The sequence below is a fragment of the Anarrhichthys ocellatus genome, unplaced genomic scaffold (genome assembly GCF_004355925.1).
Source record: "Anarrhichthys ocellatus isolate YVR2014 unplaced genomic scaffold, GSC_Weel_1.0 scaffold24, whole genome shotgun sequence".
NCBI lineage: Eukaryota > Metazoa > Chordata > Actinopteri > Perciformes > Anarhichadidae > Anarrhichthys > Anarrhichthys ocellatus.
In genome coordinates, this window is record NW_022280054.1 from 5,450,228 (window position 1) to 5,474,118 (window position 23,891).

The window sequence follows — 23,891 nt, forward strand, 5'->3', positions numbered from 1 at the left end:
GACAGCAGCAACAAGTGGGCATAGCTCTCATGTTGTCATGCATTTCCAATTTGGATTTAGAGGTAGTAAATTCAATTTCTTGAATAAGTGGAAGCCAAAATGGGATGTTGAGATTTAAAATGATATCTGGTCTCAGGACAATTTACTTCACTTCATTTGGGTCTTTCTGAAATGGTGCCTTTTCAGTGTGTCTGTCAGTACCATTAGTAAGCAAATGCTTTGCATGCTAATATGCTAAACTAAGATGTTAAACATTATAATCAGCAGCATGCTGATGTTAGCACCGCTGTGGCTAAATACAGTCTCACAGCTGCTAACATGGCGCTTGACCCGTAGTCATGTCATGTTACTCTTTCATATGACAGAATGTAATTGAATTAAAGGACTTTGTAGATCCATATCTGAATGAGCACTTCAGATAACAATTTTTAAAATGCCAAGTCCACCAAAGTGAGCTGTACAGCCAAATGTAGAATGAAGTTGGTGATCATTTTCTTTAATTAAGCCCTCAGGGATCAAGGGGAGGAAGATAGTGCAGATAGAGTTTTAACCCTCCAGGGCTGATTCGTAATGGGAGTTAAAATCGCCTGGATCAGACAACTACCTGCAGTCCATTTCTTTCTCATTTACTCTCCTCTAGCTCTGTTTTTCTTTTTCGGCCCTCTTAGCCTTTCACGCTTGTTCTTTGTGTCTCTCATCCTCCATTGTTCTGTCCTTCTTTGTTGTTATTATTAAGACTGATTCCCCCTGGCAATTGTAACTGTAGTAACGGCTTTACTCAAAGGCTGCAGACCTCTCTTTACACAGGGTGTATGTACAGTGTCATCTACTCCAAAGGTGACATAGGCAGCAAGTCCCTATGGTTTCATTATAGGCCATGATACACGACTACATCATACTTGTTTCAAATCAACAAGTAAGAATGAATAAACAATTGATCCCTCTTAGATTTTGCTTTGAAATGTATCCATATAATGTATGTGAAGGTTGTTTTTAAAGTAGATTTTAGGATGTTTATGGCCTCTAAAAATCACTCCTTGCTGTTACCTTCACAAACCATTTGACAGACTGCGTTTGTGTGTGTGTGTGTGTGTGTGTGTGTGTGTGTGTGTGTGTGTGTGTGTGTGTCTCGATCCTATAGTGACTGTATTGTTTACCATCTAAGAGCTCAGGTCAAGTAATGGCTTATCGGTCATCAGTGGCTTTTCTCTTAATGCTAATCCTAATTTTGTCTTTCTCCTTCTGTCTCTCTCTCACACACACACACACAGTCTCGATCGCTGACACTGATATACTCTGATCATGTTATGTCTAATAATTTACATGTCATTTATGCCCGCAGTTAGTTTGAAAGTAACACACACACATGCACACCTGAGTGTGTCTGGATTTATTTGTTCTTTTTGCACACCAGATTAATATGGATGTGGAATTGTTTGCTCGTCTTTGATGTGTTCGTGTTTGTTTCACACCCACCTTTGTCGGCATGAGTAGCGACAAACTGCAGCTCTACTTTACTGTGCGTTTATGGGATGCAGTTTCTTTAAAATCGTATGAGCTCTAAAATGTTCCATGCGTTATGTATGGTAAACTCAGTAAATCTGGATTAGTCTGTGGTTCATTTATGCCAGCTCGGTACATTTTCTTTACTGCCTAAAAATAATCATTCTGTCCCTTTCTTTTCTGTCTCTCTTTCTCAGTGTCGGATGGTGTGCAAGGACGTGTCAGCTGAGTCCATGTATGACGTTCTCCATGACATTGAATACAGAAAGAAATGGGACACAAACGTCATCGAGACCTTCGATATCGGGAAACTTACAGCCAATGCGGACGTTGGTTACTACTCGTGTATGTCCCACACTCGAGCGTAAACATAAGCTGTTCACAGAAAGCACTCATTTGACACTAATATGATTTGGGGCTGTGAATGGAAGCAGAGAGACGCACACAAAGTGCACATTGATCTCCAGTCCAATGTTTTGTTCATCGGATTTGTCTTGTATGTTAACAGGGACTTGTCCAAGTCCTCTTCGGAACCGCGATGTCATCACGCTTCGCTCCTGGCTGTCAATGGGGAAAGATTACATCATCATGAACTACTCTGTCAAACATGCCGTGAGTGCGCGCGCACACACACACACTCACACACACACATACACTTATGTACAGAGCTTACACATGCTCAGCTGGGGCCCTGCTCATTCACCCCTTCAGTACTCTGTACATATGTGTTCAAAGGTGCATTGTGAAATGCATGACCAGTTTTGAAATGCGTGCACATTGAGTCGGTGGCCGACACGAATGTTGATCCAGTTTAGCGAGCTTAAGGGCGTTGCACTGGATTAGAAGAAGTCCTTAAATATTTGTGGAGAGGCGGCAATATAAAGCTGTGTGTGTGTGTGTGTGTGTGTGTGTGTGTCATTTAAGACTACCACGGCATCCAGGAAGTAATGAGCATTTGGCCACCTTTCCAAAGAGAGAGCACGCTCATACCTCCTGCTTTTAACTGGGAGAATGATTGATATACTGTGTGATGGCACTGCTTCACTTTAAGTGTAGGGTAGTTAATGTGATTCCGTTGAATACGTTGTGTTCTTACTTCAGCTTCCAGTCTTGCTTTTTAAGAACTAGAGTAATTTGAATGCCAAAGGCCAGTAAAGCAAACAGACTGATTAGAGAACGCTGAGTGACTTTGGGTTTGGAATCTGGCCAGACGCCTTTTTCTTTGGCTGTATGAGGAAGAGGAGGAGGTAGAAGTACAATAACTCTCCTGTGTGAAAGATTGTACTCATCACCTCTCTCTGGGGCCGCAGCAACCGTTTAGTTTCATTGTCAATTCATCTTCCGATTTGTTTTTTCAGCTAATCTATTGTTCGGTGTACAAAATGTCAGAAATATTTAAAATGTTTTCTCAGAGTTCTAAAATAAATTCAGTTTACTATCTGATGAGACAAAGGAAAGCAGCAAATCCTCACAATTGCAAAGCTGCATTACTCTATTGATGAAGCAATTTTCACTATATATAGATTATTTTCTGACAATCAACTAATTAACCAAGTAATTGTTTCAGTTGAACATCTCTCAATCTGACTTCCTGTCTTTTCTGCCTCGTTTCCATTTTCGTTTGTTCTCTGGCTCTCTTGCGTTTCTGTCTGTACTCCGGTCTTTGTTTCTGTTTCTCAGTTTTGCTCGCTAATATAATGTTTACAAAAGGATAAGACGTCTCATGTGACTCTCAACTGTTGACTTCCGCCTTCCGCATTCCTGCATCAACAAGTGGTTACGAACATAATAGACGCTGTGTGTGTGTGTGTGTGTGTGTTCCGTGTGTGTGTGGGCATGGCTGTGTGTCTGATTACCACTAGGAGTCGAGAGCCTGACCTGTGGAGTGCAGCTTAAGGGGATCTTTAGTGGAGTGCTGAGTTTACACGTCCACGTCCAGGAGTCGTCCCTTTTTATACTGTGTTGACTCTAAATTAATCTGTTTTCTTACACGTGGTAAATAACAGTTTTTTCTGTCTTTATATTTGGACCATTTTTCAGCAATCATCCTTTGAGAGCCATCTGCCACTTCCCCGTAGTAACTGTCTAACTCGTAAGAGGGGCCTAAATATATTAATATCAAGGCCACAGCTAATGACTACTCTAGCAGTTGATCTATTGAGCACTTTTTTTAGCAGCATAGCTCCAGGGATGGTAGTGCTATTATTGGATGGATGGAATTTTCTCTCCAGAGGATGAAGCCCACTGACTTTGGTGATACCTTGATTTCTTTTAACAATACCTGCAAAACTATAGACATTCCCATCAGCCGCAGCTGCACTTTGTGATTAGTGCAAATATTGGCATGCTTGACCTGCTAAACTAAGATGGTGAACAACATGGTAAACATTGTACTTGCCAGACATCAGCAAGTTAGCATTGTCATTATGAGCATGTTAGCATGCTGACATTTGCGTTTAGTTCCAAACACCGCTCTGTCTACAGTAAGTGCAGCCTCACAGTGCTGCTAGTGGCTGTAGACTCTACTCTATGTCGTGTTAATTCATCGGTGAACATATAAAATGTCAAGAATAACATTGTGAGTTACCGGAGCCCAAGTGTTACACCTGACCAACAGCCAAAAAACACAAAGTTAAGTAAATGTTCTTAGATCAACTTATTTCTGATTATAACTGATTATCAGGTCAGATATGGAGTTTCCTGGTTAAGCGGATGTGTCAAGAGACGCCTCATCGGTGTCTAATGCTTTAAATCCTAGCGTCTCCTGTCTACATTATCTTCAGAACATAATGTTGTCGCTGATTTCCCAGAAACCTGCAGATGTAATGAAAGCTGTCATTGTATTGTCAGCAGAAATTCCTTCAATGTAGCCGACTACTAGAGGTGCAGGCACTAAAAATGTGAGTCAAATAGTAAAGAAATGATGAATCAGTTGTATGAATTTTTCCTCTGATAAAGGTTCTTTAGCCGACTGCTGCTCTCTGTGGTTCTTCAGTGCTCTGCGGTGTGCCTGTCCCAATTAGTACTGGCTAACCAGTGCTATACTTTATCATCATGAATAATAATCTCAGATATGTAGTCAAAGGAGCCCGCAGTGGAATAGTCGGCCTTTACTCCTGAGTAGTGTGGACTGGATTTGGATCAGAAATACGACAAGAATCAGATTGATTGGCAGCAACAAAAAAAAACCTCCAGAATCCTAATGCTTACCCTGCACAAAGTATTTCAACCATTTGACAGATTTGACACTCGGAGCTTAAGACACAATTTTATTTTTTTAAGTCGTGATTTTTGAGTCTTATCTGCTTCCAAAAAATTAAAGAAGATTTTACAGGGTTTCTTGTTCAAGGTTGATACATTCATGCTCTGAATAAGGATGTTAATTCCAATACGAACCCTCATCTGTACATTCAATTTCAATTTCAATTCAACTTAATTTGTATAACCCAATATCACAAATTTGCCTTGTTTATTGTCTCCACAGAAATACCCTCCTAAAAAGGACAAGGTGCGAGCGGTGTCCAATCAGACTGGCTACCTGATCCAGAGCCAGGGACCAACCAACCTCTGTACCCTCACTTACATGGCCGAGGTAGATCCACGAGGTAACTAACACACACACACACACACACACACACACCCAAGGTCAGATTTAACAATAATGAATAAATAGCAGTTCACACAGAAGACTGAAGGACACCGGTACACAAACACACACCCAGGCGCTTCACAGAAAGTTCTAATGAATGATTCATTCCCCTGCCTTTATGACAAAATGAGTCGCCATAGTAACCACATGAAGGACAGAATCTATTTCACTCTGGCGCTTGGCTCCGTATTTAATCCTGAATGACATGACATGACATGTAATCAAGAAAACTTGAAGTCCCTCTTTTATATCTTCCCCACCCTCCTGTTTTATTCTCTTTCTCTCTCACGTTCATTCTCTGTCAATCTCACCCTGTTCACCGTCTTCGTCTGTTCACTCGGTCTCTCTTTGCAGGTTCGTTACCCAAGTGGGTTGTCAACAAGTCTTCCCACTTCCTTGCTCCCCGCGTAAGTCTTTTGCAGATTAACACAGATTCTGTGAGTGAGTTGTCTGTTTGGTGAGGTATTTATACAACTAATAATCAACAACTAATATTCTCTCCTACACATTCCTGAAACATTCTGTTTTCAGTATTAGTTTGTCTGTTTGAGGGTGTGTGCATACTTGTTGAAATAAGGTAAAGATTCTCTGGAGAGCAGCCTGGGATGGAGCAATCTGTTTGTGATTAAAATAATGTGATCTTACCCGTGTAGTTCATCTATTTTGTTCTTTCTAGGCAATGAAGAAGATCAACAAAGCATGTTTGAAGTATTCAGAGTGGAAGCAGAGACACAACCCTGGTTTCAAGCCCTGGCTCTACCCCGAACAGACTACATTACCCAGCATCCCACTCTCTGAGCTCAGCATCCAGCATGCCGAGAGCCTGGAGAATATTGATGAGAGCTGCCTGGCTGAGATCCAGGGGAGAGAAGACAGCGACTAAAGCATACTCACTCACACACACACACGGTCATGTGTTCATACAGTAATGCAGGGTTAGAAGCATGCCTGATACACATCCACAATTAGACTTATGTATATGTGATTCCATATGTTAAGTATGTGTGTATGCAAATACTGTTGCATATGCAGGCATACTAACAGGCACATGTATGTAACCGATCACGCACATAGACAAACTCATACTTGACCAACTCCATCCCATACTTGCATACATAAAGTATGACCTCATACATGCAACATAGATGCACTCACAGATACACACCCACCCACTCACAAGGGGCACCGGAAGCTACTTATTTTTAAATCGGTAAACTCATACTCATTGTAATCAGAAAGTGATATTTCATGCCCCTCCAAGGGATATCAAAGTTTTCTAATCAGGACCTATGCAGGTTATCATAGCAAAATATATTTTCAGTAAGATTTACCATTGAAATGTTTACAGAGTAACCTGACCGTGGACAACTAGCTCTCATTCAGAATATGAACAGTGGATTTCAGAATTATACTCCTTTATCTGCGAGTTATGTATACGATCTATCTAGTAGGAAAACCTCTCAGTGCACCCCCCCTAATGCTCATGTATACAGCAAGTACACATATGGAGACACATCATTAATTTAAACTACATATATACACACACTCTTAGTGTCGTTCTGCCCATGTTGTCTCTCTGTCACTCATTATGTGTCTCCATGACATCTTGTAAGCACATAATAAATATGCAGGTGTGCAGAAGGCAGCTGGAACCCCATAACCTGCAACCCTTTCATATACACACACACACACACACACACACATACATACATACAGATTTTACACATGTACTGTCTGCTACTCTAATTGAGAGATGTATGAATGTATGTAGAGTTTGAAAATTAAAAACATATTCCTACAAAGGTTTTCAAATTTCACTGGTGAGCTGAGTCATTTCTTTTTCTGTGTGCGTGTGTTTTACTTGCGTCAGTGCTTTTGCTCGGGTCTGAGGCTGCTGGTTTGCATGCTGATGCTAAAATATGGTTGATCTGCTCCCATTCACACATTGTTTCGGTGACATACACACACACACACACGAGCATTGATTACTACACAGCCATGATTAGAACAGGGAAACATCATGACATACAACCTATTGATGAACTGTTTTACACTCTTGGAAAGTGTGTATGTGTGTTTGTTTGTATGGTTGCATGCACTCGGCATGTGTGTAGCGTTTGTGTGCGCAGTGGCCTGGATGAGAATGAGGAATCCCCCAATCTGTTGGCATGGCAACTCTGTGATCGACTCGGCACCGAAGGGAGACATAAACCAAGGAGAGCTTTCCTGTCACAGTGGAAGTGACTTATTGCAGGGTGTCTGCCCCTGCTTCCCTGTGTAGGATCAGACTAAGAGCCCGTATAATGTACATGCACCACATGTACAACGGCTACAATTTCTGTTAATTGGACGACATGACACTAGTCTTGCGTAACACGTACTGGCACACGGTAACATGGCTTGTAAGTATGGCTAAAGACCGCATCGAACACATTGGCTACACAAGATGAGATAATTATTTGAAAGTCCATGAAGCTATCTGTGTCTGAGTGCCTCAGTAAGAGGAGCATAGCACTGCATTGTACACGGTAACCTCATATTTTTTATTTATTTTGCATGTCATCCTCTCTGACAGTTCCCTTTTTGCAACATCCGCCTCTGCATATGCACCACCTAATAAATTATGAATGAAGAAGGAAAGAGTATGCGAGTGATGCAAAAAGGCATGAGGTGTATACAGCTCTGGTGTTCTTTCCATACAGCTGCCTTTGTATATAGTCATCCATCCATCCTCAGAGTCCTAATGAGACCTCTCACTCAGCCATCACCATTGTGTGCACGTGTGTGTGTCAGAGGAAAGGGCTGCATGTGCACGAGTGTGTGAACTGCGTGTCCCAGAGGTATCCCTGTATTGTCTTCCACCCGCCTGCCTCCGCAGCAGGAGGAGACGTATAAGCAGCACGATGGCCGGCATCCCTCTGAGTGTGTGTTTCTGCATATGTGTCACACTGCCACCCACACAGCAAGCGGAACCCACCAAGGCTGATAGTCTGGTGATGACTCATCACCAGCCCTGTGCCTCCTTATCTCCTCTCCAACTCCCTCTCCCTCCACCTCATGTGTTCTCCCCCTACTCTGTTGCTCAATGTCTCATCGTCTTTGTTTCTTTTCTCTGTCCTCCTCCCATCTCTATATCATCTAATAATTCATCCTTTCATCTTCTTCCCATCCAGGCCTCACTTCTCCTTTCATCCTCTTTTCTTCAGTTCTTTCCTCTTCTCCTTGTTTTCTCTTCCTCTGACTCGCTTGTTTTTTACTCTCCTCTTTTTACTTTTTCTGAATCCAGCCATTTGTTTTCCTTCATTTATTACCTTCCTATCCCCTCTACAGTCTCCAACTTGTTCATGTTCCTCCTTTTGCTTTCCCTTTCCTGCTCTTTTCACCTCCCTCTCATTCATCTTCAACATTTACTCCCTGCTTCCTCTCTGCCACTTCTCACCTTTTTAGTCACCTGTTCCTTTCATCTGTCACCTTTTATCTCCTTCTTCCTTCCTCCTACTTCCTTACCCAAGCTAATCTTTCTGGCACAGTCCCATGATCTTTAGCCGAGGTCAGAAGTAAAATGAGTAACGTACTGCTGAGTCATTGACTTGTCACACAGTCAGTGTATTGTTCATCCTGACTCCTGAAGATATTACCCTTTTACTCATTGGGTCTTTGGACTGACTGTGAGGGACATGAGGGAACACATTGAATAATATTTGTGACTCACACAGAAACACAAAGGCCACAAAATATGCATATTTCCCCTTCAGCTCTCTAAAAAAAAATGTTTGACAGAGAATATGACAAACTCACAAGTGGGATGTATTTAATTCATAAATGTTTTATGTTTGGGGTCTCCTGGTACATTATTATAAGTTATGGGTTTCAATTTAGTCTAACTTATGACTTTTATTGCATGCCAGCCTCCCTCGCTCTCAATTGCTTTCATGAACTGACTCTACACTGTGGCTGAAATACAATCAAAGGAATCCTCTTTAATAATTAAAGGGCTATTTACATGCAACATTCTCTTTCTACTATAAATCCTGTTTCCCCCTTTATTATTGTGTGTTTTTTTTTTTTTTGAAGTCCTTGAAGTCCTTTGAAATTCTCTCCATAGTCTACTAGGCTCAACATCATGATGGTGAGTGGTTGCCCTCTTCTGGTTCCTATGGGACCTTACAACAAATCAGCAGCCAGTCTGATTTAACGCTGATCTGAATTCCACATCACCCCCACCACCTCTCATACAAATGATTTCTATTCCTGCTCACAGTGCCGACTAGAATAAACCTGTTCATACCACCTGCTGGGATCATGGAAAGGACTGAAACCCATGCAATTATAGCCACCTCTCATTTGGCTTAAATGCTACAGTAACAGTGTTGTTATTTCTAAGATTCAAAGTATGTAAATCAGTAACTGGTGAATTCCCCCAACTAAAACATTTAAAAAAAAGTATAAATATTTAATTTTATTCTTATATTTAAAACGAGTTAGCAAACCTTTTTGCTCTCCAAGACAAATTAGGTATATAGGTCGACTTATATACACTGTAAAGTATAATGTGTACCTCGTAGTTAATTGTGCGTAAACGCTAATATCTCTATGTCTTCTATGACTGTCCTTACAATAGTTTGTGATTTGCAGAGGGTAAATACTTTACACATACAGCATTGTGTGCGCTATGACTCCTGCCAGTGGGATACAGTTAAAGGGCATTTGCGTGAAAACAGGCAGGGCTGTCCAGGCTTTTTCAGTGGTCACATGACGGCCGGACGGAAGTTTTAGCAATTTTATCACATCCACGTAGCCATAGAAACACCGGGAAAACATAGTTGCTCGCCTTAAAAAATAAAACGGTGCAGCGTTGAATGTCAATACATAGGTGTATTTTGAAACGCACAGGCGGAAGTGGTTTACTTCCTTTACTTTAGCGTCACACACACTGCCCGTTCTGAGAGTTGTTGCTGCTTTTTTCATCCGTGTGAGAAAAAAACAACCTTATCCACTATTTGACGGACCTCAGCGACAAACGCCAGTCTTTTTCAGTGGAGTTGAACACTTTGCAAACACTTGAATAAAGGTAAGGGAATGACGAGAATGTCTTAGCTTTTTTATTTTTTTATTAACAGAGAAACTTTTCCCAGAACAGCTGATAAGAGCAGGTCGCGGACTAAAGACCATAAAACCACACAAACATTGGACTCGTTGAAGCAGATACACACTTGTATGCATAGTCCGTCGACTGCTAAACCCAGTTGTGCATTTAGATTTACGGTACTAATTAGTGGAGCAATTATTCCCGACCTTGAATCGGTTAATAATAACTCGTTAGATGTTGTTGTTGTTGTTGGTTGTCTCCATTCAAGCGGAGAGGAAATAGGACTGCTTTCGACGGGGCTTGTTTATCCCCAGTGGGATTCGTCATTTCTCTGGATGAAGCATCTGGATAAATTGACTATTTATTTAATCATGTTTTTTAATAACCAAACTTACAGATGGAGTAACTCGGTCACACCTGTGGGAATGGAGCGTATCATATATGCCTGTTTCTTCACATCATGGTTTGTGACTGTTGGCAGGTGGACTTGTGACAGGTGGTCACACAGGACTAGCATTTGTAGACTTAGAGCAATGATTTCTACACTTTTTCTCAGGTTGGACCCAAACACTACAGCCTAAACAGCTACAATCGATTACACAAACCCACCTCTCTGTCTTGACAAGTGGAAACTGTGATAGTTGTTCTAGTTGTCTTTGCTAATCCAATCTGTGGTAAGTAGTTGCAGGGGAACGTAGACTTTTTGCATGGGCTAAAAGCCTCGTAGTACAGTACATTTTTGTGCACAGTTCAGTAATCTCACAGAAGCAGCATAATTGTGTACCCAATGATGTCTGTTCTGTTATGTTAAGCAGGGCATACGGCTTCCTAGGACCATTTACAAGCACTTAATTAAAGCACGGATCAAATAACCTTTGTATTGCCAAAGAGCAACACAAAAAAAAAGACTCATATTCACATGGGAGCCTGGCAAAAGTAGCTGTCAAACAGTACCATTGCCCTACTGACCCTGTTTTGTCCTGTAGAGTAAACTGGTTATTAGTGAGCCTGTGACTGTCTGTTTTTGGCTTTTAAGCGCACACAGAGCAACATTATGTTGTGTTGTTTTTTTCAAGGCACGGATATAAGTGTGATTTTTTTATTTGTTTTTGTGTCTACCAGTAAAAGAGGCAAACTATGCTAAATGGAGCTAACTCACATCTTGTTTTAGATGGCTTGTTCTTCTACCGAGGATACATATGCTCTGAATTATTGATCAGTCCTCAAGTTGCAGCTGAAACTTTGTCTGTCTGTCCCTATCTCTGTCTTATCTTGCATCTATCACTTTTCTGTCTTTTTTTCTTCCTCTCTCTCTCTCTCTCTCTCTCCATTTCCTTCTGCGTCTGTCTCATACACTCACATGATTACTCGCTACTGAATCACTCCCCACTGAGGTGAGAGGGAGAGCATCTCTGTGGTTCAGAGGACGTGTGAAGCCGCCTGCAGGTTGTAACAATTACACAGGATAGGCTAAATGGAGAGCCCAGTTGTGCAAGAAGTTAAAATTACATTAATTCAGCTTCAAGACTACATATTCAGAGGGGAAGAGAACGTGTCATTTGGTGATGAGTTTGTACTAGGGATGCACACATTCAAATTTACAGTTTGGTACACCTAGCCAAACCTTTTTGCAGTAAACCCTACGTGCATGAAGGATATCATTTCCAGTTTTTGTTGTAAGTTTGCGGTGCTGTTGAATAGAGCGACTAAATCAAAGCACCTCTTTGTATATCTCTGTGTAATTTCTCAACATTTTGAAGGATTTCTTGTCAGTGATTTAGTCCAAGCGATTTTATTACTAGGCATTGTTTTTAAAGCCGTGCTTAATGAGATGTGTACGGGTAATCATTTCCAACATCTGGGTTTTTTCATAGCTGTCAGAGAGTCAAAACTTTGTTGCTGCAGTGACTTAAGGAATGGCCAGTCGAGAGAAAAACAAGATACTCCGAACCTATTCTGTTGCAAGTTTGTAGTATACACACACTTTATACTTGCGGTAATATCAGTTCACGTCCACCATGGCAGGAAAACATTGTGACCCGCAGAACATCATACTCATTTAATTTAAAAGTTGTTGTTTTTGTCACAGGCTGAGGACTTTGGTCCCATCAAGGGACTCGTAGGTTCAATGTGGCCTGTGTGTGGGTTACCATGGGAAACGTCTTTCTGTGACGTGTTGCACACACACACACACACACACACACACACACACACACACACACACACAGGCTTGTTCACTAGAGGACATTGTTCAGATGCGTTCCTTTACTGGCAGGACTGAGTCACTATTTAGTTCTAATTGAAAGTGGGCTGAAAGCAGCTGTGTGTCTAGTGGATGGTATATGAGTCATGTCCCGTGTGTGTGTATATGCGCGTGCGTGTGCATGCGTTTTGCTTATCCATAAGTCTGGAGAGGCACCAGAGCAGAAACCAAAAACTGGTAGCGTCTGTTGAATATTGTCACAATTTAATTTTCGACTTAGTTCATCACGTGGCTCCAAATTAATGTAAATAGAAACAGTAGTGCAGTCTTGTGCATTTTATTTTTCAATGACCATCATGGAGGAATGCAAACAGCAGCAACAAAACAATTCTCTGGGCAACATGGCCAACAGCTTTACTTCAAAAATTTGAAATCAGGAAAACCCGTTCCACTAACTTTGACTGTGTTTGAGCACCAAGCTTCACTGATGTCAACAGAGTCCACCTTTAAAACAGATACAGTAATAGATATTTGGGAGATATTATTATTTTTTACATGTACTGATAAAAATGTTTGTAACCGTTGCAACAAAAGCCCCCAAACTGAATGTTACGGTTAACGTAAATAATGTGTCTTTACTACGCGGCCACCAAGATGTTCTACATTTAGTTCTTTGGGACCAAGATATGTACTGAGTGTTGCATTTTAAAGTTAAGAAAATGAACATGTTCGTGCCCTCTGGTTGACATACTATGTGATGGAGACATTGTTTCTAAATGTCTCAAACATTCAACATTTCAGTACCGGCATTTCACTTAACAGCAAACATAATCTTTCACTGGTATTTCTACAAGTACACTCAAACTAGGATATTCATGTGTCTTAGTAACACACCATGATATTGATGCCAGTGTCTCAATCACACAATATTGCGATTATATATTGTTAATCTACCCCTCCCTGTGGTTTTTGGCACACATTAAAAGATGTATTGGGCTCCAGCCTTATATGTACTCTCACACAAAGGCCTTGTTGCTCTTGAAAGGAAGGGTTAAAGGAAACCGTTACTTGTTTTGGAGTATTTCTCAAGACTTCACAGTCGAGGGGTAGTGTAGAAAGACAGCTGGACAGCATACACAAACTTAAGTACATTACACATTATCGTGACCATATCGTCGTCATTCAGCACCCTTTGCAAATTAAAATGGTGTTTACGGGTTAATAAGACCACATTTTCCAGGATATCAGTATAACCGATGATGATCATGCCCGTGTCTTGGTACACATAGAATTTACAACATTACGACATGACACTTGTGCAATGCGGTCAGTGTTTGCAATACACTGAGTGGGTATGACTTAAGGAAAAAATTGGCACTATTGCATTTCACTATTATTACAATTCAGCCAAAAGTCTATAGTGCACAGTGCACTGCAGTCAGTGTAATTTCCATTAACAGCATAACGTATTTCTGCTATCTAAGTAAGGCTATTTGTTTAAGTCGATGTGTCTGAGTAGATCTAAACATTGTGTTGATATTTATGGCTAAAAAAAATGGTTTAGCATTGTTTACTGTGCCAATAGCCCTTAGAATCAGTGTTTTTGTGATAATGCATATGCTGTCTGCTACATGCAGGTTAGAGTTGAAGTGACGTATGCACAGACTCTGGCAGTGGAATTACAATAAAAGTTCTTAATCATATAACTCGTCATCGCCTAGTAAAGAATATGTGAAAGGTTTGAGAAATACTTTTTTTAAATTTTTTTTTTAGCCTTGTGACATATACTGCACGCTGTTAGTTGCAACTTTGTCACTATGGATGTGTTGCATGAGAGCAGGAGATGATGTCAGTAACAGGCTAAGTTGTTGTCTCATAATAATAATAATAATAATAATAATAATAATATATTAATGGAAGATCAAGTTTGTTTGATATTTTACTTGTTGTTGTGTAAATGTAAACTCAGTCCAAAAGGTAGATAATGTACCTCAGAACTGAGGACACTGACAGTAAGCAGAGTTGAGCCTGACATCAGCCAGCACTGATCAGCGTGAACAGAGCAAATGGAACATCCTGGCTCTCTGTTTGTGTGTCAAATTGAAAGGGGATGTGAGCCTCAAACAATTTCTGAGGCCCCACCGCCCCTACCAACTTCACACAAACAATGTTATTAGGTGAGCACTTGTGTTAGAAAGTGTGACCAGATTTGACCAGTGGGCCCCCACCATGCGTTTCCCTCCTTCATCTCAGTGTGCGTGTATTTTGTGTGTTGTGTGTTGTGTGTGTGTGTGTGTGTGTGTGTGTGTGTGTGTGAACTTTCCTAGGCAACAGAATGCTCCATTGTGAAGGCAGCACAGAGACCCTGTTATTGGCGGCTTTCTGAGTGGGAGGAGGGAGCGCAAAGCAAGAGGGCGAGAGTGGAGAGATAAATAAATTGAAATGTGCAGAGAGCAAAATGCTTTTTTGAAAATATCCTTGTTTGACACTTTACCGACAGCCAAGGTGAAAAGATCAATATCAATTTTATCTCTCTGCATTGAGTGCAGAGAAAGGTCCGAGTAGTGTTTTGCGGAGCGAAGCACAAACACAGGATGCAGGTCTGTCAAGAGTGAAAGAGTAGTCGTTGCTACATCTCCTAAAAGGTTGTATCTACATGATACATCTTAGGCAGCAAACTAATCATCAGTACATTAAAGAGGCAGCCAGGTTTTGTTCAGAGTTAGGACACCTGACAATGTAAAACTAGTAATTCTGATCCTGGATCAACTGAAGGATGTGGGCCATGAAAGTAAGTCTTTTGGATGGAGGACCTCAAAGCCAGGAGGATGAACTTGCACTTTTTTTTTTTTTTCCAAGGGAGGTTGTTTGCCTCACAGAGACCAAAACAAAAGGCGTGTTTGTTAGCTGTTTGGCCAGAAAGTTTGAACTATGTGAGTGTGTAAATAACAGTGGTAAACTGGAGTTTTCTTGTGTTTCATGACATTACAATGCCTTATTTATACACATGATGGATGACTGGCAAACAATTCACAGAGATAATAGTAAATAAATGTCCACATAATAGACCCCATAATGCCTTCAATCCAGTTCTTGCCAGATGTGGTTTTGAATTTGAGCATTTATTAAGTCGCTATAATATAAAAAATGCAGCACAAAGGATGCTCAGAAATACAATTTATATACATTTTCTCATGTTCATTAACCTGCCTGCAGTCATGTCTTAAAGTGGTGCTCCTTACATCTGGTACTGTAGGAAGTTTTGTGTCCGTATTAACGCGGCATCTCTTTAAACTGTTATGCAGACGACACACAGTTGTACGCTACAGTTAAGCTTAGTTTGTTGGGTTCTCTACAGGATTGCTTGGTTGGTCAAAAAACAAATGTCAAAATCAAGTCTGTTGCAACAAAATCGCAATGTTCTCAAGGTTTTTATCACCTTAAAATATTTAAGTAAAAACTGCTTTACATTTTGGAGCCTCAGAGATTATCTGGCATGCTTTTATCTTGTCACTCCTTGGTTATTGCAGCAGTCTTGTCACTTGTCTTAGTAAAAAAACAACAACTTTTGAGCGGCTACAGATTGAAGAACTCAGCTGCCTGACTGGGTGTTATTCAAAGAGAACAGTTTTCATTATTATTTCTCACCCTCTATATTAGCGTTTAACACTTGTGCCTCATTTCTTAAAGACGCCCACACACACACACCGAACGCACACACGCACACACACACACCGAACACACAAGGCTGATTAAGGGCTTTTCTGAACCATAGTGTTGAGGTGAAAATGTGTGTTTGGTCAAAGATGCTGAGTCCTGCTACTTAAATGTGTGCGTGTGTTCAAATGTCATATTTGGACTTTTGTGCGTCTCCAATGACGGTAGACGACCAATCGCACTAATTTATGGTGTGAGTTAAGTTCCTCAATTCAGAAATAGGAACTACAGTTGATCAGAGTGTAAGATTCACCCTGTCCCTGTGCTCTGTGGTATCTGCCCTGTCAGAGGAAGCTTTTGACAGGAAATGAAATGTCCTCATTTGAACACACTCGCACACTGGTGAGTAACCCATCTCGGTCTGGTCTGTGTGGGTTACTGTGTGCTCGCTCAGCCTCCTCCACCCTCACGTCTGGCTACCAAATGAAATCAGGTCCATGTCATATTTTTATTTGTTGACTATTTTGCGTGATCTGTTGCTTTTCAGTCAGCTAATGCGTCTTCTGTACAGTTACATTTAATCTTTTCATTTTCAAGTTTAACCATTAAAGTTCTAAACTAGATTAGGCCAATTAAAAGTTGCATTCAGAGTAACATTGATTGTTTTACATGACATCATGACATAAAGATGTATCAGCCTGTTTCAAGTGTAGTTTAGGCTGTGTAGTTTCTTAAGAGGCTCCCTCTAAGCTGTGATGAAAGACTGTTTGTGTCTCTGTCTGGGAAATGAGCAGCTTCCCTTGTGGTCAAAAGCACCAGGCAGAGATAAAGTGTTGTAAAAGCGGTCGGTGTTATAATTAATGATTTTGACAGCAACAAAATAGCTTTTGGAGGTATGTTCCAAACGTGTTACACCGTTTAGAATTCATTTTTGCTCATGGTTTTGTCAAAGCTCTAAGTTTGTGCACCACAGCGGTCCTCACTGAGCTATTTGCTACGGTCGGGCAGGTTTCGCCACATGTGAATGCGGACAGCTGGCACTGCCTGCTGCTTGCTGATTAAGGCCTGGCAGTGTGACTCGTCTGCAGAACTTAACTCAAATCTCAAAAATTCTAAAATATATGCTAAATGTATACTGCATTAGAAAACCATAACCTTGAGTGGATGGTACGTTAAAGAGAGTGCTAATGGAGAGGAGTGGGGATGCCTTGTGGGAAGCCAATCTCGAATCCACTTGTGCAGCATTCAAGTGTGTGTTGAGAGATGTAGAGAGAATTGAGGGAGTCTGTGTGAACGTGCTGTGTGTGTCAATACTTGTGACAATTGCACTTCCTCCCATAGCGGTCTGCTGTGTGATAGTTAACTGTTAGCTGTGTTAACTGCTCAAAACTAATAATATATTTAAGTATGTAATAAGTAATTCTAAAGATGTGTGTTTTTATGCGTGTACAGAGATTAGTTTACCTTAAATAACACATTAAGTAGGGAATACAGATCTAACAGCAGCTTCCTTCTAAGTCACTCATAATCAGATTTGATCACCTGATCTGTGCAGCAGTTTATGAATACACGATCCAAAGTTTGATTTATCCGTTCAAGTGCTGTTGAATTCGACAGAGCTTTTAAATATGACTTGTTGCTAGGGGATCTGTCGAGGCATTAACGCAACTTCCTTTTTTTTTCCCCTTCCTGACAACAGTTTATCACACACAACTTTGACAGTTGACACTGCCGTTTACAGATCATAAATAGGGCCAACTCTTGGATGTATACTATTGATTATTAACGGAGCAACATATGACATTCAGAGCATTAATATAGCAGAACACAACGATATGCTCTGTAAAGACATAGTGATTTTATGTGTACCTGAGCAGAGAATGAAGTGCCTCTCCCTATGTGTGTGTTGTTATCCAAGCTTCCCCTCGCTTTGTTGACAAAGCCGGGCCGGCCACGCTTGCTTTTAGTGCATGTTTGTGCATGATTGTGCACGTGAGCGTGCCCCACTGGTTAGCTCACGGCCGCCACACTGCACTGAGATCATATGCCGGTTACAGCTGATAACGCAGTCCCGACCAACAGTGTTGCTGCGGAAGCGTAGCACCCCTCCTCCGGTTCACCCTCAGGTAAACACGGTTAACTCTGTCAGCATGTTTGCCGTAGTTCGTACTGTTCGTACTGTCGGCACCATTAGCACTATTAGCTACAAGCCGCAGGCTCAGGCGTCGCCATGTTGATTTAATCATCACTTGTTTCCTTTTAGGAATCAAAATTATTTCTGCACTTTTGCACCACAAAACGTTACCCAATGCAGGATTTCTCAAAATAGTGCAGTTTGTAGGAAGTATTTTTCATTATCTGGTCTATAATCGGACCAATGTGACACACAATGATCCATTTTCAGGAACTAAAAAGTCAAAAGAGGAAAAACAAGAGATCATCTTGTGGTTGATTGCACCAAATGCCAAATCGGACCAGGGGCAAAAATGTGTGTGTGCCCTCCTCGCTGAAGCCACAACCATCCTCGACCTCAACCTTAATTTTGATCTCAACTGCACACCTGTAAAATTTCGTGACTGCATCTTACACGGTTGCAATGCTATCACGTGACACATAATCCCCTGGCAAAATATCCAAAACATGCCTCTGTAGTTCCTGCTACAGTAGGTGTCTCCGGGATTACATTTTGCCACGATGACTCACACACAAGCTCACAAGGTGAAAACGATACCAGCGGCGCTGTCGTTGCCGGTGAGATTATTTGTTTGGAGTTTATGAATGCTTTTCTTTAATTGATACTCTTGAAAACTGTTGGTGTTTTTGTTTCTCTCCCACAGGTTGTGTAAGCCATGATCTGAGGAGTTAAAGTCAACTTGTTCCCTCTGTGGACGACACAGACTCGCCCTCCCACATGCTGCACTCCCACACATCAGTCATGTCTCAGTCTGAACCCACTAGTTACACTGTGTGGGAGTGGTTATGTGTTATTCGCCTGGAGCAGTACTCTGAGGCATTTCTGAGTTCCGGGCTGGCAACATTCCGACAATGTCGCAGCCTCACACCAGATCAGCTGGAGCGCATGGGCATCACCCTGCCGGGTCACCAGAGACGCATCCTGGCCAGCCTGAACAAAAGGCACGGGAACAGCGACACACAATCTGACACACACTCTCACCTTGTACCGTCTGAAGGAGATCAGAGATTGGAGGAAACGGGACACGCCAAAGCGTTGCAGAGAGAGAGACCCGTGCCTATCCCAGTGGAGGAAAAACCTGTCCTCAAGGAAAGGGGGAAAAGAGACGGAGAGACATTGAGACCTTTACCCAGGGAAAGAGAGAAACCAGTCCCCAGGGAGAGACAAGTGCCCAGGATGAAAGAGGTAAGTGGAGAAGTAGGAGAGAAGAGGCCGGTTCCTGGACAAAGACAGACAGCAGCTAGAGAAGGAAAAGTGGAAGAGAGGGATGGAGGAATAGATGGAGAGAAGGAGAAGCCTGTGCCCAAAGAAAGGACTCGGTTTCGCTCCAGTGCTCCAGTGGAGTGCGACCCCAGCCAACTTGTCTCTCCAGCTTCTGATGCCCCTTTACCCCCTGTCCCTCCACGAAGCATCCCCAACTGTCCTCCACAGTGCTTCACCTCCCCCCTCAGCCCCTCACCTCCTGCTCGAGCCCCTGCCTCCCCCAAACCGGACAGACATGCGGTTAAAGCCCCAGCTGTACAAAGCAGATTCCAGTTTTCCACCCCCGCCAGCTCCCCCACACATGCACCTCTCCACCCTCCCAACTCCCTCTCTGCTCAAACTCGGCCTCAGACGTTAGCTATTCAGCCCCCTGCCCATCATTTGGGTGGTGACGGAGGAAGAATAACTTCATCCGTCTCCCGAACTGTGTTCCTCAGCAATGACGTAAATGCTCCACCTCTCCCACCAAAAGCAGGGGCGGTATCTAAAGGCCCTCCACCAATCCCACACCGGTAAGACTACTGTTATTTTATGGATATGGATGCAGCTTTTAATGAGTGTTTGCTTTATGGCTGTCTTATAGAATACTTGTGACATGTATGTGAACAAGAGGACAGGAGTGTGACCGCTCCTGTCCTTTTTTTGTGGATTTAAAACTACTCTTCTTTCCCTCTGAGATTGCCTCTATCTATCATTTATCAAAATATATGATTTAAGAGAAAAACATAACAGAAAAACTTGAGATATTTTTCACTCGTTGGTCGCTCGACCCTGTTTTCAATGGGCCTTTCTGCTACAACAGGACAGGGTTTGAGTTTTTTTTTTTCCCACCCTATTTACAAAGTGAGTTTTAGTAATATTCTGTCCCCCTGAGTGTGTGAGGCTGCTGTATTGAAGGCAAGATGACAAAACGTATGTAAGTGAATGTTTGTCTGTGTTGAGTTATATTTAAAGGTCAAAAATGTCACAGCTGTAAACGTTTGTTAGTTCTTAGACTATTAGGATTGTGCTGCCACCTATTGGACAAGATGGAAAAATGCAACTCTGCTAACTTTAATAGCAGGTTAGACACCAAAAATGTTAATGGTGGCTTTTAAACACTTCCTGAAATCAAAATTAGACACTTCCTGAAACTGAAAGGCCAAAGCCCATTGACTGACGGAGTGGACCTCATGCTCAGTGGCCTGTTGAATACGGAAATATGTGAACAAGACCTATTGAGTGTTCATCTATGAGCAAATTGAGCTGTGAAGCTACAGTCTGTTTGTTTTGTGGTTACTTTACCACATATGTGTTGTTTCTTTGGTGACCTTGTCTCGGCTATTATATTCCTACATTGTGTATAAAATCCTGTTTTTTGCAGTGTTTAGATTTATTTTATTTACACAGGCACTATTGTTTTTTGCTTGTTTGCTCTTTGTGCACATTGATGTGTTTGCAAAATGTGGGTCTTTTAAAAAGCACTTGTGTTTTTTTAAGTGGCTGCACATTTTCCCTTTAAGAGCACACTATTATCCTTCAACAAGTTGCACTGATGAGACCCTAGCTTCATCATGTGTCTGTTTGTGTACTTCCTGGTAATAGCAGCCTATACAAGATTAGGAGCACTTAATTTTCCCATCACCAGTCAGGCTTTAAAGTACTATGAGCATTGCAATATACAGTATATATGCATGTTGTCTGTCTGTGTTTTAAAGGGAAACTAGCTGTAGAGAGAAGGAGGAAGTTACAATAGAGAACAACACAGAGCGGTTAAAACACACAACACAGCGCAACAAAGAGCTTCTGGGAGAATCACAGGGAGATAGAGAGAGTGAGAAATAAAGATAGAGAGAAAGACAAAAGTGATTTTGTTACCAGGATCTACCGGCAGACTTTTTGTAGCCTCTGCCAGCACACATTCACATGCTCTTTTGTTTCATAGTAAGTGTGCTTCGTTGCCTCCTCCCATCTTCTGGTTAACTGGTCATTTCCTCCTGCTTACCCCCCCCCCCCCCCCCCTTCTCCGATGTGTGTGTGTGTGTGTGTGTGTTAAAGATTGTTGTATTGTCATGAAAGAGGACTCCTTTTGAACATGCTGCTACAGGTAAGATAGATACTAATGATATCTCCAATGATATCTCCACTTGTCTCTTCTCAGTCGGTACTTGTTTATAGCATGCACTCTCACCTTCTAATCCCCCTCATCACTCTGTTCTGTGTCAGTGTTTCAAACAAGGAAGCCTTTCTTTACTGCTGTGTTCAGGTTTTCTGCCGTTCCACCTATTTTCAGTGAATAGAAAACAAGGTTCTGTTCATAGAGATGTTATCCCGTCTACTGGAGTTAGTTTTGCTGTTAGTTTCACCTTGACCAGAGTAAGAGAGTTTCATGTTTTAATGATCCTGTGCGAGAGCAGATATCCTGTCCTGTCCTGGGGTTGTTTGAGGAGTTAAGTTTAGGGAACTGACTCTGGTATTGATGTATTACCTGTGTGCCTGTGGAGTACAAAACCAGAAAAATGGGATTTCACAAAGCTTGCATGTTTTGCTGTCACGAAAATCTGTTTTCTTGAAGAAAACTGTGCTCTTAGCTTTAGTGTGAGCACTCGCTATCAGCAATGACATACAGACCGTTTCGAACAGCGACTATAACGGTACGCTGGTTGTGTTTCACAGCGTAGAATAGATTGGTGCTGGTCTTGAATACCCATTTAGTTTGTATTTTAGTTAAAAAAGGCAGCGAGGGCCATGCAATAAACACATGTGAATTCAGAATGCCTCTCATCTGCCAACACCGTAACTAAAGGGTCCGTTAGCTATTGTCAGCTGATGGGGATAAAGTGTAGAAATTTGCCCAGAATGAGTTCACATGAACAGAGTGTGGGAGGAGGAAGGAGCGGTCATTGTTTCTTCAGCCTTCTGTCATCTGTTAGCTAGCAGAGGGTAGGTTAAATATAGTCTCTATAGCTAGCAGCCCCTCTCTCAACACTCTTCCTCTGAGAACAAGGAGGAACTGTGTCAACGGGTCAGTTTCCCCTCATTGTGTGTTATTTTAGGGTTTATTATTAAACAGAGCTCGGGAATAGAACTTATATGAAGAGTCACCAGTTAACTATAAATTATGTTTTGCTTCTTCATAAATGGTCTTTCTCTTGCTGGAACCGAAGTACACAAATAACTAATTTAGAATGTGTATATTGTATAAATCTAGCCATGGTATTACCACATTAAAGGTGCACTTTACACAACAGAGCAGTTTATTTCTGTGTGTATTTGAATTTTGACTTGAGCTGACAGACCAACAGCTGACACAGCTTACTGTAACAGCTATACTAGCGTGTCTCTAAAGTGCATTAAGCTGACGGTCAAGTACTGTCACGTGATTATTTGAGCTTCTCTGAAACCTCATATTTGTCAAACGTTTACCGTTGTGACTTTAAAAAAAATATATAAGCAGTAACTGTTTGCTACTAGTATTTCACGCAGGCATATTTACTTGTCACGTTGTTTCTAAACTAGTCTTCCGTTTAGAGGTTCACCATTTTTGGTCTGGTGCTGTTTGCTGTAATATGCGACTAGTATCTGTTATGTCCTTGTGTGGGTAAAAGCTGATCATTGTGACTGTAACGAGAAGAAAATTCACCAAACGGAGAAATAAAGAGGAACTTTCACAATACTTGATGGATGGAAACCAGGCCTGTGTGCTCATTCTTGACTTTCCCGTCAGCATGGAAATGGTGTGAATAGACTGCTCAACGTTGTATGAATGCATTCATTTCACAATTTTTGAGTGTAGATGTCTTCATGATTAACTAAATGAATAATAGATTAGTAATGATATGAAAAGTAAGCAAAAAAATCTGTTAAAAAACAAGCAGCATATATACTGTATTGTGTGAATCTATATTAGTTTTTATATACAGAATATCTGTAGCCTATGCATTTGATATCATAATGGTCAAGTGTGACTTTGTATGAAGGATATTGTGGATTATGAATGTGCCATTATTAATTGCCAAAATTGGGGATTCACTAACACCGATACTGGTATCCGATACTGTTATTATTAATGCAATTATTACAATAGATGCAGTAGGAACTAGTTGGCTGTAAAATAAATAGTTGGGGGTATTGTTACCATTAAAATATGTCACCACACAGGTGTACAACTGGTATACCGGCACACCTCTACTGTGTGTGTGTGCGTGTGCGTGTGCGCTTACAGCAGAGCCAGAGGTATGCTGTGTTAACATGGAGGTAGGATCTTACAGAGCGAAGCAGGTTCAGACTTGCTACTTAAACCAGAAGTGGGGAGGGAGAGAGAGAGAGAGAGAGAGAGAGAGAGAGAGAGAGA

The 23,891-nt window shown here is 41.5% G+C and overlaps 2 protein-coding genes across 5 annotated transcripts in view; both read left to right on the forward strand.

The window, feature by feature from the left end:
- stard10 (StAR related lipid transfer domain containing 10) overlaps positions 1-6,969 on the forward strand; it is a 13,254-nt gene extending 6,285 nt beyond the window's left edge. Inside the window, exons 2-6 of the mRNA XM_031861204.1 lie at positions 1,701-1,848; positions 2,012-2,115; positions 4,988-5,108; positions 5,507-5,559; positions 5,829-6,969. Of these exons, the coding sequence (XP_031717064.1) occupies positions 1,701-1,848; positions 2,012-2,115; positions 4,988-5,108; positions 5,507-5,559; positions 5,829-6,035 (633 nt within the window). The 3' untranslated portion in view covers positions 6,036-6,969. The remainder of the gene's footprint in view (positions 1-1,700; positions 1,849-2,011; positions 2,116-4,987; positions 5,109-5,506; positions 5,560-5,828) is intronic.
- A 3,096-nt stretch (positions 6,970-10,065) lies between these two features.
- Positions 10,066-23,891, forward strand: part of arap1 (ArfGAP with RhoGAP domain, ankyrin repeat and PH domain 1) — a 42,689-nt gene continuing 28,863 nt past the window's right edge. For 3 of the 4 annotated variants that reach the window (XR_004213193.1, XM_031860666.1, XM_031860667.1), the window contains exons 1-2: positions 10,066-10,223; positions 18,939-20,070. Coding sequence is in view for 2 of the 4 variants with exons in the window: in XM_031860666.1 (XP_031716526.1) it covers positions 19,013-20,070 (1,058 nt within the window). In the remaining 2 variants the exon portion in view is untranslated. Of the gene's footprint in view, positions 10,224-14,414; positions 16,595-18,938; positions 20,071-23,891 lie in introns of those variants that run through there. The other variant, XR_004213194.1, reaches the window with a different exon arrangement.